The 20,015-nt window shown below is 40.7% G+C and overlaps 2 protein-coding genes across 4 annotated transcripts in view; both read right to left on the bottom strand.

Moving 5' to 3' along the window:
• Window positions 1-20,015, bottom strand: part of KSR2 (kinase suppressor of ras 2) — a 651,354-nt gene that overhangs the window by 159,120 nt on the left and 472,219 nt on the right. For 2 of the 3 annotated variants that reach the window (XM_043980701.1, XM_043980704.1), the window contains exons 8-9: window positions 10,295-10,362; window positions 7,322-7,446 (exon numbers count right to left, since the gene is read on the bottom strand). In XM_043980701.1, the coding sequence (XP_043836636.1) occupies window positions 7,322-7,446; window positions 10,295-10,362 (193 nt within the window). The remainder of the gene's footprint in view (window positions 1-7,321; window positions 7,447-10,294; window positions 10,363-20,015) is intronic. The other variant, XM_043980709.1, reaches the window with a different exon arrangement.
• On the bottom strand, window positions 1,547-2,047 carry LOC122738815 (cofilin-1-like). The gene has a single exon (XM_043980727.1). The coding sequence runs from the start codon at window positions 2,045-2,047 to the stop codon at window positions 1,547-1,549; it is 501 nt and encodes a 166-aa protein (XP_043836662.1).

The raw sequence follows: 20,015 nt of genomic DNA, 5'->3' as shown, positions 1-20,015 counted from the left end.
CCCAGGTACCACCTCTTTAAGCTTCCACACATAGTCTGCAAGCTGATAGAGTTCAGGTGCCATGACCTAACACAATGCAACTTGTTACTTCTAGTGTTTTGTCTGGTCTTGATTGGGTTGAGGGGGTGGACCTCTATTGGGGATTATTAGTAAGGAAAGTCCTTCCCCCGATATCCATAGAGTTGTGGACAGTTTTCTGTGGACACCGAGGTTAAGAAACTTGCCCAGCCAGGGCCAGAGTCAGTTTGCGTCAGAAGGTCCTTAAACCCAGGCCTTTGGCACTTTGGGGCCAGCTCTCTCTCATATCACACTGAGATTTAATACCATAAGAGGTTCTGCTGGAGAACTGAATCCCCAAGAGCATAAAGAAGGCCCACCACATTCACTGATACAACATTCTTTGTTGCCATTGTTGAGTCTTTCCCATAGTGGCTGACTCTTTGTTTTTTTGTTTTTAAATTTTATTTTATTATTTTCCAGTTATATATTACATATAAGGATAGTTTTCAACATTTGTTTACACTGGATTTTTAGTTCCAAATTTTTCTTTTCTCCCCCCTCTTTTCTCCCTCCTCCCCAAGATGGAAAGCAGTCTGATATAGGTTGTATATGTACAGTCACATCAAACATATTTCTACATTAGTCATCGTGTGAAAGAAGATTGAGAGCACAAAGGAAACACCTCAAACAAGAAGGAAAAAACCAGTCCCAAAGTAGAAACAGTATGATTCAATCTGCATTCATAATTCACAGTTCTTTTTTTCTGGATGTTGGGAATATTTTCTATCATGAGTTCTTTGAAACTGTTTTGGATTGTTTCACTGCTGAGAAGAGCCAAGTCTATCCCCATTGTTCATCACACAATGTTGCTGTTACTGTGTACAATGTTTTTCTGGTTCTGCTCCTCTGAGTCAGCATCAGTTCATGTAAGTCCTTCCAGGTTTCTCTGAACTCCTCCTGCTCATCATCTCTTTCTTTCTCTCTTTCTTTCTTTCTTTTTTCTGCAGCTCACCTTTTATTTATTTGTCTTTTTTAATTGAATTTTCCTTTTACTGGCACTGTAACTTTCCTTTATACTGGCCACATGAGTAACTGGAGGGAGGAGGGGTGAGGGGAGCCAGTTGTGTGGGGGGAGGGTCTCCACAACATTCCATTTATACACAAAACTAAACAATAAGCACAAAGCCACTATCACAGTTTGAAGTTGGCAGCACCGGGGAAGGGGGAAAACTGGGGGTGTCAGTTAAAATAAATACTGGAAAATACAGGCCTCCCCCCCCCCATTTGGCATCCCGGGGTGGGGGGTGGGGGGCTTGGTCTGCTACAACTCAAGAGGAATGAGAATATCAAAGGCGGTTGGGGAAGGCCAGAGCCATTGGGTTGAAGTGAGGGAGGTCAGGAGTCAGGGGCAGTTTGGCAAATGGGTGAAGGAATCACCCTGCCCCCTGCTAGGATCTCCCCAGCCCCTCAGTTCTGGCAGGAAGGGGGCAGCCTGCTCCCCAACTGGACTTGAGTGGCCCCAGCAGCGGAGCTGGAGGGAGGAGACTCACAAGGGCTTCCCCTCGAGGGAAATCATGGCATATTCCCCCAGTTTCTCAGCCATGGTACAGCAGTCCTTCACTTCCTCATAACAATTGGCTTGTAATTCACGTTTGATTCCTGTCAGTTTCTCCTTGATGGCATCCTTGGAGCTCACATAGATCATTTTGCTCTTGAGAGGGGCACACTTGGGGGCCCAGAAGATGAACATCATGTCCTCCTTTTTGCTCTCCTTGGTCTCAAAGGTGGCATCGTAGAGGGTGTAGCAGAAGTTCTTGTCTGGCAGCATCTTGACAAAGGTAGTATAGGGGTCATCCACAGTTTGCCCCACATCACCCACCAGGATCTCCTTGCCTTCCTCCAGCACAATGTTCTTCTTATCCTCACTCAGGCAGAACAGCATGGCCTTTTTGTGCTTCTTAACCTCCTCAGGTGTCGAGGACTTGCAAACCTTCATGTCGTTGAACACCTTAATCACCCCATCTGAGACAGCCACCCTAGAGGCCATGGTTCCGGAAAGGAGCAAGAGATCGAGGGAGGAAATGAGAGCCACAGGAGGGGAAGGAGTTGCTCCTTCACCACTGCTGCCTGGAGTTGACTGAACACGGCCTCTCCCGGCCTCTTCCATTTAGTAGGAGCCCCTGCTCATCATTTCTTACAGCACGATACTATTCCATTACATTTATATACCACAATTTCTTTAGCTATTCCCATTTTAATGGACATTCCTTCCTCAATTTCCAATTCTTTGCCACCACAAAGAGAGCTTCTATAATTATTTTTGTACATGTAGGTCCTTTTCCCTTTTCTATGGTCTCTTTGGGATACAGACCCAGCAGTGGTACCACTGGGTCAAAGGGTATGAACAGTCCCATAGGTGGCTGACTCTTTGTGACCCTATGTACACCAATGCTATCTAGGGACAGTATTTTCTTGGCAAAAATCCTGGAGTGGTTTGTCATTTCCTTCTCTGGGTCATTTTATGGATGAGAAACTTGAGGCAAACAGAGTTAAACAACTTGTCTAGCATCACACACCTAGTAAATGTCTGAGGCTAGATGTAAACTTAGGTCTTCCTGACTCCAGGCCCTGTGCTCTATCCACTGAGCCACCCAGCTGCCCCAATGTGGTATGCTACAAGAACATATATATATATATATATATATATATATATTTCTATTCTCAGTCTTTGCCTCAGACCATTAACTTTGCATGTTCACTACCACACTGGAGAGTGAATACTCACTTGGCTTATAGTCAGTGGTAAAGGATGTACCCTGAGCCATCCTTCCTACACAGAGATTGCTGTCTACATTCTCCATTTCTGAGAAATGCATTGAGCATTGGAGGGTCTAGTAGTGAAGTTAGGTTTACACTACCCTGTGTTAGGGGCATGATCTGAGAACATGGGGTGGGGAAAATCTAATTGGTTTAGATGGAGAACAGGAAGCCCACCCAACACAGTGCAAAGAACTATGGGATTGGAGTAAGAGGATCTGTGCTTAAGTCTTTGTTCTACCATTTGCTTAATATATATGTGTATATATATATGATCTTGGGAAAATCACAAATTCATCTTGTCTATACATCTATGTAAACATAGTCTGTCTCCTACCAAAGATATAAGCTCCCTGAGACCAGGGAGTATTTCACTTTTATCTCTGTATGTTTAGTACCTGACATATGGTAGGAACTCACTAAATGATTGTTGATGAATTGAACTCAACAAGCTTCTATTATTAAATAGCTACTATTTGCAGACTAAATGTAGGAGGTACAAAGACAAAAGAGATAATCTCTGTGGAGGTGACCATGTTCATCCTCAGTTTCCCCATCTCTAAAGTGTCAATAGTAATACCTGTCCTACCAATCTCCTGGAGTTGTTATTAATTTTTTTTTGCTGGGCAATGAGTGTTAAGTGACTTGCCTAGGCTCATACAGCTAGTAAGTGTCAAGTGTCTGAAACCAGATCTGAACTCAGGTCCTTCTGAATCCAGGGCCAGTGCTTTATCCACTGAGTTACCTAGCTGCCCCCAATCTCCTGGAGTTATTGTCAGGATTGGATTATAGTTTTAGAGCAAAAATGAACCTTGGTCCATCTCCCTCCCTTTACAAATGAGAAAACTGAGGTTCAGGGAGAAATGTTTTTCCCATGGTCACTTGAGAAGGGTCAAACACAGGTCTTCTGATTCTAAATCTGTTGCTCTTTCCACTGTACCATAATACCTTGATGAGATAGAAGTTCTGTAATTATATGCCCAAGGAATATAATGACTTATTTGGTCCAAGATATTGAGTACAACAAACTTAGTCAAAGGAATTGGAGATGTTTAGATTAGAGAAGAAAATATATTGTGGGGGTGAAAGGGGAGGTACATAATAGCTGTCTTCACTATAACTAATTAGTGGCAGTGCTCTGACTTGAACCTAGCTCTTTTGACACCTGAACTTTCCACCAACCCCCTATGCCAATCTGGAAGTGAAAACTCAGGTTCAAGGTTGCCAAGTCATATAGTGATCTGACTTAAATGCCTGAAATGGAACTTGGAATCCTCTATCATTCAGGTAACCATTTTGCAAGGCAAGGCAAGGCAGGACAAGACAAGACAAGTCCATAAGCATCAATTAAGCATTTACCAAGAGCTAGGCACTTGACTAAATACAAGGAATACAAAGAAAGGCAAAAACAGAGCTCACCCTCAAGTTGCTCCTCTAATGGAGGAGGCAAAATACAACCAACAAGGTACTAAAAAGATATAGGCAAGATAAAATAGAAGTAATCTCAAAGGGAAGGTAATATGATGGTACATCCAGATGGTCAGTATGCCACCTGTTATTGCAGATCTTCATGTCAGGGCAGATGGTGTTGTTAGGTGCACAGATCCACCAGCATATGAAATATGCAATGTGTCTTTAAATATCCAGCACATAGTTAAAGATGGGGAAGATGAACCAGCAGGGGGCTGGTCTTTGAGTGAGTGCAGATACACTCCATCCCTGACACAGACTAATGAGGGTGGGGGACCAAAAAGAGCAATTTTTAAAAGTATTCTAACCAAATTGCCTCTAGAATCATAGATGCTACATCATAGTCTGACAAACAGAATCTGAACTAAGAGACTGGGAAAGGGTGGCAGGAGGTTGGGGGAGGCTGAAGGGGTGGAGAAGAAAAGCAACCCTTCAGACAGATCCCATCCACCTTCATATCAAGGCTGCAATTTAAATAGAGAGTAATTTATTTCCCTTATCAAGTTCTTTTCTTTGCAGACAAGCAGAACAATGTCATGGTTATTTCACCCTCTGCCTCTGTTAATGTCCATCTGACATCAAAATACTGCTCACTCTTGTCTGCAGTCAGAGAAAGAAAAGTCCCTTGACTTTGGGGCTCTCAAGGTCAACTTGTCTTTAGTGGATCAAGTGGATCAAGCCAGGAAGGGACCTGGGTTCAAATGCTTACTCTGACATTTACTAGCTGTGTGACCATGGGAAACCCATTTTATATCTTTGGGTCTCCATTTCCCCACTGAAAAAATAAGTATAACGATACCTCATGGGGCTATTGTGAGACTCAAATGAAATAATGGATTTTAAAGAGCTTTGAAAACATTAAAACCAAACATAATGGTCATTTGGTGTTATTATTGTGATCGTTATTATAATTCATCTCATTCCTCCCATCAGTTTAAATGGAGTTCAGATAGAAACAGTCCCAGGGCAGGTCAATAAGTATTGGAATGTATGCTCATCCTCCTTTGCAAAAAGAGCAAATGCCAAATCTACTCAAACTCTCTGCACAGGCTGAAACCCCACCCTAGCAACTGGGGAAGCCAAAGGGGCAGGAGGTAGGAGGTTAACTCAATGGCCTCTAAGCTCTCCTTTCATGCTAAATCAAATGAGCTCAAATGAGATAATATATGTAAAGTGCTCTGCAAACCACAGAGTTTATGTTAGCTACAGTTATCATGCTAAAAAGTACATAGTGAATCACCCCGAGTAACTATTTACAAGGCTGTATTATATCAAATCTCTTTGAAGAGCCAAGGTTCCATCTCCCATCTGGATTACAGAAGAATGGGACTGGAAGAAGCTGAATTAAATCAAAGAGTCTGCAAACCCGCTCTTCGCACCTCTTTTGGGGAGGAATCAATATTATAATATTGTAAGAAGTGCAAGCTAAAGAGACAGTGTCAGGGATGGCAGATAATGGGCACAGTTCAAAGCACCTAGCTGTCCAGGTTATTTTTCCAGTGAATGAGAAGGATATAATAGAAAACATTAAAAAATTTGATTTAATTAAAAAACCCAAAATATAATAAAAACACACTAGATTTGGAGGCAGAAGACTCAAGTTCAAATCCTAGCTTTCCTACTTATCACCTGTGTGACCTTGAGTAAGTCACTTACTTTCTCTGGACCTCTGTTTCCCGCTCTGTAAAATGAGGGCATTGGACTAGATGGATTTTTTTTTTGGTGAGGCAATTGGGGTCAAGTGACTTGCCCAGGGTCACATAGCTAGTAAGTGTTAAGTGTCTGAGGCCCAATTTGAACTCAGGTTCTCCTGATTCCAGGGCTGGTGCTCTATCCACTGAACCACCTAGCTGCCCCTAGATGGATTTCTATAGGGCACTGAAAAGGACATTATTTTTTGGAGTTGAACGTGTTGGATTCAAATCCTGATTCTCCTTGTTACCTATTTAACATTGGGCAAGTCATTACCTTGATCTGAGGGAGAGGAGCTTCCTCACCTATATATGAATGAGATAGGACTAGATCAGGGATTGTGTATGTTAGAGATCCCTGTGGCAGCCTGGGGAATCCTATGGACCCCTTCTTAGAATAATGTTTTTAAATAATTAAAATAAAATACAAAGGACAACAAAGGAAACCAACTATGTTGAAATAGTTTGTGTGTGGAAATGTATGTATGTGTGTGTGTGTGTATATATGTATATGTACGTATATATGTATACATATATACACATATATTATATATGTGTGTGTATGTAAAATAGTTAACATTTATATGTGCCAGGCACTGTGCTAAGTGCTTTAGCTTATTTGATCTCATAGCAACCCTGGGAGTTAGGGGCTATTATTATTCCCATTTGACAGATGAGGAAACTGAGGCCAACAGAGTTTAGTGACTGGCCAAGGTCACATAGCTAGTAAATCTCTAAGGTTGGATTTTAACTCAGGTCTTAATGACTTGGGGCCCGATTCTATCTACCCATTGCACCACCTAACTGCAGTATATGTATGTATATCTATGTCTATCTATATACACACATATATTATATATACTATAACATGTAATATATATGTATATGTGATGATACTAGATCAGGGGTTCTTAATATATAGATATATGTAATATACATTTATATACTGTATATATACATATATGCCCATACACTATAATATACACACCTATATACATATACATACACAGATGCGTATTTTTTAAAATGGACCCTAAGTTAAGGAACTATTCTTCCTATGGTCTCTAGGGTCTTGAAAGCTCTAAATTCAACAATCTTTCAAACTGTTTCCAACTCTGATTAAAACAACAGGTTGAATGGAGGACAGCACGAGCCCAAATATGAAGGACAGTTTCTGGAAGCAAATGTGTCTCCCCTCCTCCACTTCCTCCCCTACCCTTTACTCCAGCTCTCACCCTTTTCTATTACCTGGGTTCAGCCACAGCCCCTATGTAGCAGGGGGTGGGGCTAACCTCAACGTGACCATCAATGATAGGGTGCCACCCCCCTTTTAGCAGCCTCACCTTGTTGATTTTGTTGGTTTTAGGGAGAGTCTGGCTAATGTGCAGGTCAGAATACCGGGGAGGCTTCCGCAGGGGGTTGTTGATGTCACAGGGCACAGACTCTGTCCGGACTAACCTTGCTGGATCCGTAGGGTTAAAAAACAATGATTTGAGAGTTTTAGTACAGCTTCTCAGTATCTTGCAAAACCAACAAACAAACAAACAGGCAACCAACCAACCAACCAAGAAACAACACAGGTTCTTTTTCCAAATTGCCTCTGCCTTCCACCAAACCACATCACTGGAGACACTAACTCCCGGAAGCCTTTCCCGCTGCCACCCACCTGATCTTAACCTGAAACTACCTCAGTTAGCTGATGAGCTCTTTAAGAGCAAGGATTATCTTATCTTTTCCATTTGTACTCCTAGGACTCAGAACAATGCCTGGTACATAATAAGCACTTAATAAAGGCATTTTATTAATTCACTCATTTATTCTTTCAAATGAAGGGTCAATACTGTGGGCACCACCCACCCAATTATTTTTGTTTAGTTGTCTTTCAGTCATGTTTTCCTGGAAAAGATACTGGAGTGGTTTGCCATTTCCTTCTCCAGCTCATTTTACAGATAAGGAAACTGAGGCAAACAGGGATACATGACTTCTCCAGGGTCACACAACTAGTAAGTGTTTGAGGTTGGATTTGAACTCATGGAGATTAGTCTTCCTGACTCTAAGCCCACTGCTCTACCCACTCTGCCAAATAGCTGCCCTATCTAATACAAATCAACAAGCATTGGTTAAGCACTTGTTGCACACCTGCCAGTGTGCTAGATACTGGCAAACAGAGTAAGTGCTTAGTAATCCCCAGGTGAATTTGAATTTGGGTACAAGATTGATTGTCTCTAGGAGACAACATGATTGAGTGCAGCACTTTCTTGTTCATTTAAACCCAGTTTCAAGATGAGAAGTTTTCTCTTGAACACTATTTGCTGCAGGATAGCACTCTGGAGATAAAAGCTTATCCATCTCTCAGAGGCCAATCCAAAGCACTTAGTTTCTCAACTACTAAGAAAAAAAGATCTCATAATTAAGTGCATTGCGTATCAGGGGGTCTAACAATATGGTGCCCAAGGACCATATTCTCAAATTCACAGAGTATTTGAAATTTAAAATTAGAAGAGGCATCATTAAATGTAGCAAGAAGTTCAAAGAATATTGTGTTCAGAAACAGCCCTAGTAAAGTGATTTTTCATGGGGGTTGAATGATGACCAACCCCAAACCAGATGAAATTGTCTTATTTGAGAGAAACCATGGAACAATGGTGGGCATACTGGCTCAGAATCAAATCCTGCCTCTGTCATTAAGTAGCTATGTGACCTTGGACAAGTTATTTAACCTTTCTGGGTCTCAGTTTCCTCATCTGTAAAAATGAATTGGTTAGTATGAGATGGCTTCAAAAGTTTCTTCTTCCTGTAGATCTAGAAGCCAACAAACTTTAAAATTCAACTTCATTCCCAGTGCTAATAGAGATAATGGAAAAGATAATCCATAGGAAAAGACCCCACATCTCCTTGAAGTTATTCTGTAGTTACTTTGCATTTACTTTTTAGTGTTGTTCCCCTCATCTTCCCAATAGAATATAATCTCTTAGAGAGCAGGGATTGTTTCACTTCTGGCTTCGAATATCTGGGGCATTGCATATAATAGGTGTCTAATAATTGATCATTGATTTGAATTAAATTTGGCTTTGAAAAGTGTCACCATTTGTATTTTTCTCTCAGCATCTAGGTTAATGTGAAAAAATTGCTTTCCCTGAGAAAATACAATTGGCAGCAGTTATGGGGTTAAGTGTGGAATGGAAGGAGGGAATCATGATGAGTGGCAGGAGAAAGTGGAGCTTGGCATTAACTTTTGCTGCACATACTTCACAAAGTGGATAAGCCACCCAAGTGTGATTACTGCCTCTGTGAGCTAGAATCAAGGAAAGTATAAATGAAGCTGACGGGGAATCATTTACCCCAGAGACAACTCTATCCCCTGCCTCTCACACTTAATTAAGCCTCTAGTAGAGATCTGGGTGGACAGAAAGGAGTATCTTTCCATAATCAGGTTTCCTTTTAAGATTCACAAATGCGTTATTCTCTCTGCTAGGGAAAATAGAGCAGGATGCTATGAAAGAGAAAGGAAGGAAGGAAGGAAGGAAGGAAGGAAGGAAGGAAGGAAGGAAGGAAGGAAGGAAGGAAGGAAGGAAGGAAGGAAGGAAGGAAGGAAGGAAGGAAGGAAGGAAGGAAGGAAAGAAGGGAGGGAGGGAGGGAAAAAGGAAGGAAGGGAAGGAGGGAGGGAGGAAGGAAGGAAGGAAGGAAGGAAGGAAGGAAGGAAGGAAGGAAGGAAGGAAGGAAGGAAGGAAGGAAGGAAGGGAAAGAGGGAGGGAGGGAGGAAGGAAGGAAGGAAGGAAAGTGGGGAAGAAGGAAGGAAGAGGAGAGAAAAGAAGAAGAAAGGGAAAAAGGAAGGAAGGAAGGAAAGTGGGGAAGAAGGAAGGAAAGTGGGGAAGAAGGAAGGAAGAGGAGAGAAAAGAAGACGAAAGGGAAAAAGGAAGGAAGGACAATTGAGTGGATAGAGATAGAGAGATAAATGATACAAATAGATACAAACTGGCAGATAGAAGATAGAATGAGTTGATGAGCATTTATTGATTACTGTGTGCTATATGCTATACTGTGTGGAATAGCAATAATGTCTGTGCCCTCAATCCACCACTTCTTCCCAATGAGGTGAGACCTCACAATCTAGGATTATCATAGTCTAGGACCTTGACCGTTCATCCTCATCCCTGAAGGACAGATATACCGGGCAGACTCATAAATGTTCAGGAGATCGTCTATATCCAATGGGGGTAGAGGTAGAATAAATGGGTAGACCAGTTGACAGGACTGCCTTTCCAAGGATTCAGCCTGCAGAGAGCCCCCTGGGAAAGCATGTGTTAAATTCTTACCTCCACGGTGGATGATCAGTAAGTGGCATGGGGGAGCTTCTTTGGTGCATTTGTTATGACATTTTAACCTGAGAGGAAAGGAAATAAAATTAACATAAAACTCCATCTATCCCAGGCAGCTTTAGATGACTCCATGAATATATCTACAACATCAAGGGATAAGTAGCTATGCCAGAGGTAAAGAAATAGGAAGAAACTTCTCAACAGAAGAGACAGCCTGGAAAACAAGAACTTATTAGAATGAGAGGTATAACTATCTGGCAATGGCCCTATGTCTCCAAGGATCTCAAACCCAGCCATTACAAACAACTTCTCTGCTACTTAGCCCCTCTCACCACCTGAGACCAAACCTCTAGCCAGTAAATTAATCTCTTCAATTTGGGGATCCCTGCTGGGGTGGAGCTGTCCAGATTGGTTAATGAAAGCAAATTCATTTAACCAACTATATCCAGCCAGTCCCCAAACCATGCATAAGATTTGTCATTCCTTTACCCCGGACATTTTTCACTTTGGGCAATCAACTTAACCTTTCTGGACCTCATTATCTCCTTATAGGAATCTACTAATACTTCTCACTTCACAGGTCTGTTACTGAGTTAATTTGTGAGTTTATGCAAAAGAGGAGTATCAAAGGTACTATTTCTGGCTGATATAATTTCTACTTTAATAGAGAGCCATGGAAAAGTAGAAAGGGAGCTGAATTTGGAGATAGAAGTTCAAGCTCCTCCACATATGCACTCACTTCCAATCCTTTTCCATCTCTTTCAAGAGCCTGTCCTGTTAATTATCCCCTCTTTTTAAAAAATGAATGCCATTTTTTTCCTCAAAATTGATTTTCTCTCCGTGTTACTCCCACCACCACCACCACCACCACCACCACTGCTAGGAAAAGAGAAGGAAAAACAAAAAGCTTTATAACAAATATACATAGTCAGGTAAGATAAATGCCTACCTTGGCTATGTCTAAAAAGTAGATATCTCATTCTGCATCCTGAGTCAAGCCCCAAGAGGCCAAGAATTAGGAAACCTGTTTCATAACAAGTCTTCTGGAATCATAATTGGTCATTGTGCTGATCAAAGATTTTAGGGCTTTCAAGGTTTGTTTTTAGTGTTGCTACTGTGTCATTGTTCTCCTTGTTCTTTTCATTTCACTATGCATCGATTCATATGTTTTCCCAGGTTTTCCTAAAATCATACCTTTCATCATTTCTTACAGAACAATTGTATTCCATGCTATCAAAATGCCATAAATTGTTTGGCCTTTCCCCAACAGATGTTCCACCTCACCATTAGTTTCCAGTTCTTTGTTTCTACAAAAAAGAGATGCTATAAATGCTTTTGTACATATGGGTCCTTTTTTCCCCTCTTTCTTTGATCTCTTTGGAATACAGGCCTATGTACTAGTCATTTCACTAGATCAAAAGTATGTGCACAATTTAATGACTTTGGGGACATAGTTCCAATTGTTCTCCAGAATGACTGGGCCAATTTACAGCTCCACCAAAAATGAAATAATGTGTCTATTTTCTCATAGTATACATCCCCTCTCTCTTCTTAATTTTCATTCTCTACTTATCAACTAGTCCATCCCTGATACCTACAAACATTCCCAGATCTCCCTCATTCTTCATCCATTCTTACCATCCCCTTAAAATAGCATTCATTATCTCTCTTTGCTTTGATAGCCAGAGTGTTTTAGAAAAAGAGGAGGGTTGTCTACATTCTCTCTCACTTCCACTTTTTCACCACTCATTCACTTTTCAACCCCTCTACTTAACATTAACTACTATGAGCTCTCTATGCCTAAAGCTAATGACTCTCTCAATCCTCATCTTTCTTACCCTTTTCTCAATATTTTTATACTTCTGACCACCTTCTCCTAAATATTTATCTTCTCTGGTTTTGGTTTTTGTTGGTTTGGTTTTTGTTGGGTTTTTGGCAGGGTAATAAGGGCTAAGTGACTTGCCCAGGGTCACACAGCTAGTAAGTTTGGATTTGAACTCAGGTCCTCCTGAATCCAGGGCCAGTGCTTTATCCACTGTGCCATCGAACTGCGTGTCTTGGTTTTTATGATATTGATTTCTCCTGTTCTCTTCCCATCTTTTTAGCTCTCCTTTGAATTATAATTAATGAAAATAATAATAGCTAATGTTTATATAGCACTTTAGTGGTTATAAAGTGCTTAACATATATCATCTCATTTGAAGTTTCATCATATATACATTTCCCCACTATGAGTGGTTATACTCTAGGGCTTCATCATGGACCCTTATCTCTTCTCTCTCTACAGTCTCCCTTGATGATCAAGGGAGTCCATCAAGGATGGATTCAAGTAGTGTCTTTGCAGATGACTCCCAAATCTATTCAACTCTCTCCTGACCTCCAACTCCTTCATTCCCAACTGCCCAATTGATAGCTTTGGATGGATGTTTTATGTGCATTTGAAATTTAGCCTGATATAAGGGGGAAAGAACAATTTCTTAACCATTAGAGCTTTCCATGCATAGAATGTGCTGCTTTGAGAAATGGGAAGGTCCCCTTGATTGGAGGTGTTCAAGCACTGGCTGTTTCTTAGGCATTTATTAGAGGAATATTTTTCCCCACATAATAGTTGAATTAGATGTCACTGGCATGCCTTCTAATTCAGAAAGTCTGTGAATCAGTGACCATTTGCCTTTCCATTACTCCTTTGGTACTGTTTTGAGGTCATGATATTTGATTAACAATAGTCCTGTCACATCCCTGGGAAAACACTGGTGTTAAAAAACAAACGAACAAACCTGGGCTTTGGTGACAAGAGAGCTACTCAGGGTCTTAGAAGCCATGGTAATATTTCACAAATGTAATACAGTCAATTTCACTTTTTGGGATTTATAGGATCATAGATCTAGAACTAGAAGGGCCCTAAAAAAGCCATCTGGTCCAACATCCTCTTTTTACATATGAGGAAACTGAGGCCTAAGTTGGATGTGTCTTGCATAATATTTATTAGAATATAAGCCACTTGTGGACAGGGACTATTTTTGCCTTTCTTCATGACTCCAGTGCTTAGCACAGTCTCTCAATATAGTAAGTATTTTCTAATTACTTGTTGACTGATTAACATCACACAGACAGAATGAACCATAATTTCTTTCTTTCATAGTTTTTTAAACCAGACTGTGAGTTTTATGAGCAATGGTACTACCATTCATCAAAGTGTTTTATCTCTCCCATTGTCTAGTTCAGTGCTCTGAATATAAAGATCACTTCAAGTATTTGTTGAAACCAGTCTCTTGAGACTGAGCAGTGTGATATAATGGAAAGGGATAGCACTGGACTTAAACTTCACATTCTGGCTCTGAAATATATTGGGCTTGTGTTCTTGGGTAAGTCAACTAACTTTAATAAACCTCAGTTTTCTTAGCTGTTAAAAGAGAATAAAATAACCTCTCATTTCCAAGCTCACAGGCTTGTCCCTGTGCCAATCACCCCAGATACTAGTGCCTCCTCTTCAAAGTTCCCTTCCATCTACTCTCCATGAATCTTGCTTATACCTATTTAGAAGGCAAGCTCTGTGGGAATAGATTATCATCATTTTTCCTTTAGAAAAATAGTCATTCATCTTTTACAAACTATAAAGTTCTGAAGCAAACTTCTAATACCACAAGTTGTAGAACAGATGCTGACCTAAGTAAATAAGAAAGAAAACTTCTTTCCTGGGAGTTGCTGACATGATTTGACCCATAGGTCTGGACCACCAAGAAAAATAGTGATAAGAAATGTCAGCTGTTATCATTATTGAATGAATGAGTGAATGAATGAATTTTTGGTGCTATGGAATGATGACTTACCCAAGAGTACTGATTAAAAGAACTTGAGTTCAAATCCCAGCTATACAATTTATTAAAAGTGGGTGACCTGGGACAGTTAGGTGGTGCAATGGTTAAAGCACCAGCCCTGGATTCAGGAGGACTGAGTTCAAATCTGGGCTCAGACACTTGCCACTTATTAGCTGTATCACCCTGGGCAAGTCACTTAATCCTCAAAAAAAAAAAAGAAAAAAGAAAGAAAAGAAAAAAATTAAAAAGAAAGTAAATCCTTCTTCCCTAAAAAAAGTTTAAGTAAAAGTTTTCTCATATGACTCTCAATTTTCTTCTAGTGCTGCTATATGGAACCACCTTTTATGCATCTTGAACCAGATAGCTGCTCAGTAGACACCTTAACTTCAACCTATCCAGAAAAGAACTCACTATCTTTCCTCCTGATCCTTCATGTTGCTGTAGAGAGCAACACCATCCTTCCAGTCCCTCCTGCTCAAGGCCTAGTTGTCACCCCTGCCTCCTCACTATCTCTCACCTCTCATACCCAATCTGTGGGCAAGGCCTATCAATCTTACCTTAACATTTCCTCCTTATGTGCCATTCTCTCTTTGACACCACCCTGGGACAGGACCTCATAACTTCATGTCTGGATTATTGCCAAAGTCTGCTGCTTGGTCTCTCTGCCACAGGTCTCTCCCCATATCCCTTTCTCCACTCATCTGTCAAAGTTATCTTCCTAAACCACAGCACTGACAATATTACTTCTACTTGATAAACTCCAGTGACTCCCTTTCTCTGCTAAAATCAAATAGAAAATCTTCTGTTTAGCATTCAAAGCTTGTCATAACATGGCCCTATCCCTCTATCTTTTTAGTCTTATGCCTTTCACTCCTCCAACATGCTATGATCCAGTGATGCCATCCTCTTTACTCTTCCTCAAACAAGACACTTCATCTCCTGACTGGGTGTTTTCACTGGCCATCCTCAATGTCTAGAATACTCTCTCTCTTCTTCCTCACCTACTGGTTTCCCTGAATAACTTCAAACTCCAGCTAAAATCCCACCTTTTACAAAAGCCTTTCCTGAAATGCCTTAATGCCAGTGCCCTCCTTCTATTATCTCCAATTTATTTGGCCTATATGGTGTTTGCTCATAGTTGTTTGAATGGTGTCTTCTCTATTAGATTGGGCTCCTTGAGAACAGGGACTGTCTCTTACCCTTTTAATGTATTTTCTTGACTGACTCGATGGCATAGAATAAAATTTGTAATTGGGCTAATTTAGAATTGATGTCAGGAAAATCTTCCTGACTATAAGAGCTGTCCAAAAATGAAATCACTTGCTTTTAATGATGGGGGGGGACCTTCTTTCAATTCATTTTTATTAAATAAAAATTTTACTGTCTACCTTGTAGCAGGCATTGTGCCAGGTACTGAAGATACAAATAAGTCTCTGCCGTCAGGGAGCTTACAATCTAATGGGAGACATAATGTACAAAAGACAACTAGAAAGTGTGTGTATGTGTGTGTGTATGTATGTGTTGTGTGTGTTTGTGTGTGTAAGCACTGGGGGTACTAGAGAAGGGGTATCTTGTTAAGCAGAGGTTGAACAGCCACTTGTTATTGGTATTGCTTTCATTGATGGATTGGACTAGATGCCAATGAAGTCACTTCCATCTCTCAAATTCTATTATTCTTTGTTGTTATTGTTGTTTTGGGGGGTTTTTGTTTTTTGTTTTTTGTTTTTTTTTTTTTAGTGAGGCAATTGGTGTTAAGTGACATGCCCAGGGTCACACAGCCAGTAAGTGTTAAGTGTCTGAGGCCAGATTTAAACTCAGATCCTCCTGACTCCAGGGCTGGTGCTCTTTCCATTGTGCCATCTAACTGCCCCTTCTATTATTCTTTAATATTTATTTTTTGGCACTCACTGTTCAATCCTAGAGTTACCGTTGGGTAGTTGTACAGAAAACCATCTCTAAAGAAGTATCTGTATCCATGTTAACAACATTAACTGAATGTGAAAGTTCACTGCTGGCATCACTAGGCATGGTGGTCCACAGAGACTCATCTAGCCAGGGACAAGCATTGACCCTCCTGACCACTCCTGAACCATGGAGTTAATGGGCATGACTGATAAAGAGCTCTGTGTCTTCCCTGACCCTCTCACTGGCATTTTTCCTTTCTTAATTTCCCAGGTTGCTATTCCCTGTAAAATCATAAAGCCCTAATTCACCACCCAGCCAGGAAGATGGGCCATGGTGTGCCCTGGCAGCTTGCTAGTCTTGACAGCAGGCAGTGGTGGAGGTGAGAGGGGGATTGCCTCCCTGCCAGCAAACCTGCAAGAAACATATCTGCAGTGCTCAGACAATTAAACTGGATGACACAAGGTCGGTCTCTCAGAGAGAATCAGGACAAGCATCTCAGCAAGGTTTGCTAACAGAGGGCATGGGATTATACCTGCACTGCAGACCCAGAGCATCTCTGTGTGGGCAGAAAGAAAAACATAGTCAAGTCTTCTTTTTTTTTTTTAAAGTAACTTTGAACATCCCTTCACGCACTTCCATAATGCCTCACTTTCAGAATACTGTTTTTCCTTTAGGAAATGAGTGTACTTTCTTCTAAATTCACCCATTTCTTATCATTTCTTGTTGAGTTGTGCTAGTAGGGAAGAAATACTAATTCTCCATCATTTCAAAAGTCAGATTTTTGACACCCTTTACCCTTGAACACAGGGTGTAGCACAGTGGAAAGAATAGTAGATTTGGAGTCAAAGGACCTGTGTTCAAAACCTATTTGTTCTAATTACTGTCTGGGTAATTTTAGACAAATCACTTTACCTATCTATACCTCAGTTTTCAAATCTGTAAAATGATGGGATTTTATAAAGCAGTTTCTGGGGGCAGTTAGGTGGCACAGTGGATATAGCACCAGCCCTGGACTCAGGAGTACCTGAGTTCAAATCTGGCCTCAGACACTTAACACTTACTAGCTACGTGACCCTGGGCAAGTCACTTAACCCCAATTACCTCACTTTAAAAAAAATAAAGACCTATTTTATAAAGCAGTTTCTGAAAAAAAAATAATAAAATAAAAAAGAATGGCAGCTAGATGGCACAGTGGATAGAGCACCGGCCCTGGAGTCAGGAGTACCTGAGTTCAAATCCGGCCTCAGACACTTAACACTTACTAGCTGTGTGACCCTGGGCAAGTCACTTAACCCCAATTGCCTCACTAAAAAAAAAAATAATAATAATAAATAAAGCAGTTTCTGAGATTCCCTTCTAGCTCTACATTTATAGCTTATAAACTCTTCTGAGAACTCCGGAGTAGGAGAAGACACACACACATATGACTGTTGTGATAAAAACTAATAGTAACTGTCATTTGTTTAGCTTTTTAATGGACTTGTGAGAAAATAATGGAATGCCCAGAGGCCCCCCCCCCCAAGAGGATTATATTAAGATGATTGGATTGACTTTTCTGATTGACTCACTTGAAGTTGACTTGATTGAAACCATACCTACCTGAGAGTCTGGCCCTCAGGAGGTATGTTATCTGAACTCTGACCTCAGGCACATTCTGCTCATGGACCGCCCTCAATTCCAGTGAACCAATGGATTTGGGTAATGCTAGCCAATTAGCTTGAAGCAGTATGTAAGGACCGCCTCTCATTGGGACCTGCAGGAAGCTTCTGGTCACACAGGGAGAGAGACTTCCTTTGTGGCCTAAGACTCATAAGTGAAGGTGCCTTTTTCTCTCTTCTTCTCTAGATCCTAGCTAGGCTTTCCTAACTTTCAGGGCAATATGCTCTATCTTTACTAATACCTAATATGCTTTAATGAATGCTTAATGCCCCCAAACTGGTGCTAAAGCTTCTAATTTATAAGTAGCAATATATTAGAACCCTTAGCTAATTTTCCTCAAACTTGGGGCAGAAATAAAGCTACCACATATAGTTTTCCATGCCACAGGACCACAAAGTACTTTACAAATGTAACCTTTGACTCATTACCACCATGCCCCAAGCTCTATCCTTGCTCATCTCAGGGCCTGACCCAGTCACTGAAACTAATCCCCTTGGAGGTGCTGAAGAACAGCTCCAAACCAGCCAATTCATCTTGGGGTAGCCTCAGTATCAGACCAAATTATGAATTATCTTTTTCCTTTTAACAAAATGCCAATACCCTCTATGAAGAAATGTCTTAAAGGAAGTAGCATGGAACCATTGAACCATGAAAAGAATATTGACTTTGAAGATAGAGGCTGTGGGTTCAAATCCCGTGTCTGCCACTTACTACTTTATGACATTGTATAAACCACTTCACTTCACAAACCTTAGCTTCCTCATGTATAAAATGAGAGGGTTGTAATAGATAGCCTTTGAGGTCTGTTCAGGCTTGAGAACTGTGATGCCATAAGTTCTAAATTAAATCCCAAGGTTCATCATACTGGAATTCTCATCAAAACGATTGGAAAATTCTTCTGGTCAACTCTCCTTATACTTGTTCTCATTTGAGCCCCAAAACTATCCTGTGAGGTAGGTATTCCAAATATTAGATCAGAGGGACAGCTAGATGGTGCAGTGGATAAAACACCGGCCTTGGATTCAGGAGGACCTGAGTTCAAATCCAGCCTAAGACACTTGATGCTTACTAGCTGTGTGACCCTGGGCAAGTCACTTAACCCTCATTGTCCCGCAAAAAACAAAACAAAACAAAAAAATATTAGATCATAGATTTAAAGCTGGATGAGACTATGGAGGACATCTTGTCCAACCCCTTCATCTTACAGATGAGGAAACTGAGGCCCAGAATGATGAATCACAGAATTAGAAGGTTGGAAGTTACCCCAGCGACTAATTATAATCTAACCCAGACGTAAAAGAAACCCTCACTATAATATCTCTGTCAAATGAGCATTCAGCCCATTAAAGACCTCCAAAGCAGGAGACCCCATCATCTCTCAAAGCAAGCCATTTCATCTTAGGTCTAATCTAATTTATTAGGCAGTTTTTGCCCCCTGACATCAACCTCAGTTGGCTTCTTTTCAAATTCTACCCAGTATTCTTGGTTCTGGGTTCTGGGGCCAAGCCAACTTCCCCTCCATATGATAATTCATCAAATGCTTGAAAACTGTTATCATGTCACTGAGTCTTCTCTTCTCAATGCTAAACATGCCCAGGTCCTTCAACCAATGTATACATGACATATAATGAAGGCCTTTTGTCATGTTGATTGCCGTCCTCTGAATTCTTTCTAACTTTTTAATGTCCTTTTGAAATTGTGGTGACCAGAATTGAACACAGTATTCCAGTTAAGGTCTGATGAGGACAGAGTATATAGTGAGACTATCATATCCTTATTCCTGGAAACTCTACCACTCTTTTTTTGAAGGGCAAATGAGGGTTAAGTAACTTGCCCAGGGTCACACAGCTAGTTAAGTGCCAAGTGTCTGAGACTGGATTTGAACTCAGGTCCTCCTGAATCCAAGGCCAGTTCTTTAGCCACTGCACCACCTAACTGCCCCATCTACCACTCTTACCCCTCTTACAATAGCCCAAGGTTCTTTTAGTTGAACTGACTACTGTATTACCCTGCTGACTCACACGGAGTTTTGTAGTCCATTGAAACCTCCAGATCTTCTTTAGAACTACTGGTGCTTCCCTCATCTTATGTTGCTAAAGTTGATTTTTTTTATCCAACTTTAAAAGCAGACATACATATACATGAACATATGTGTGTATATGTAAATGAATAAATATAATAAAAATACAATTAAATACACGATATATAAATATATGCATAAATATATACCCACATATGTAGATTTAGTCTTATCTTGTAGATTTAGAGCAAATCTTTATCTTGTCAAGTCCCAGACTCAGTATCCCAAATAGAGTCTGTCATCTTAATCAACATAA

This window comes from Dromiciops gliroides, chromosome 1, assembly GCF_019393635.1.
Source record: "Dromiciops gliroides isolate mDroGli1 chromosome 1, mDroGli1.pri, whole genome shotgun sequence".
NCBI classification, from domain to species: domain Eukaryota; kingdom Metazoa; phylum Chordata; class Mammalia; order Microbiotheria; family Microbiotheriidae; genus Dromiciops; species Dromiciops gliroides.
The sequence above is the reverse complement of the archived record's forward strand: the minus strand, read 5'-3'. Positions and strand labels throughout refer to the sequence as shown.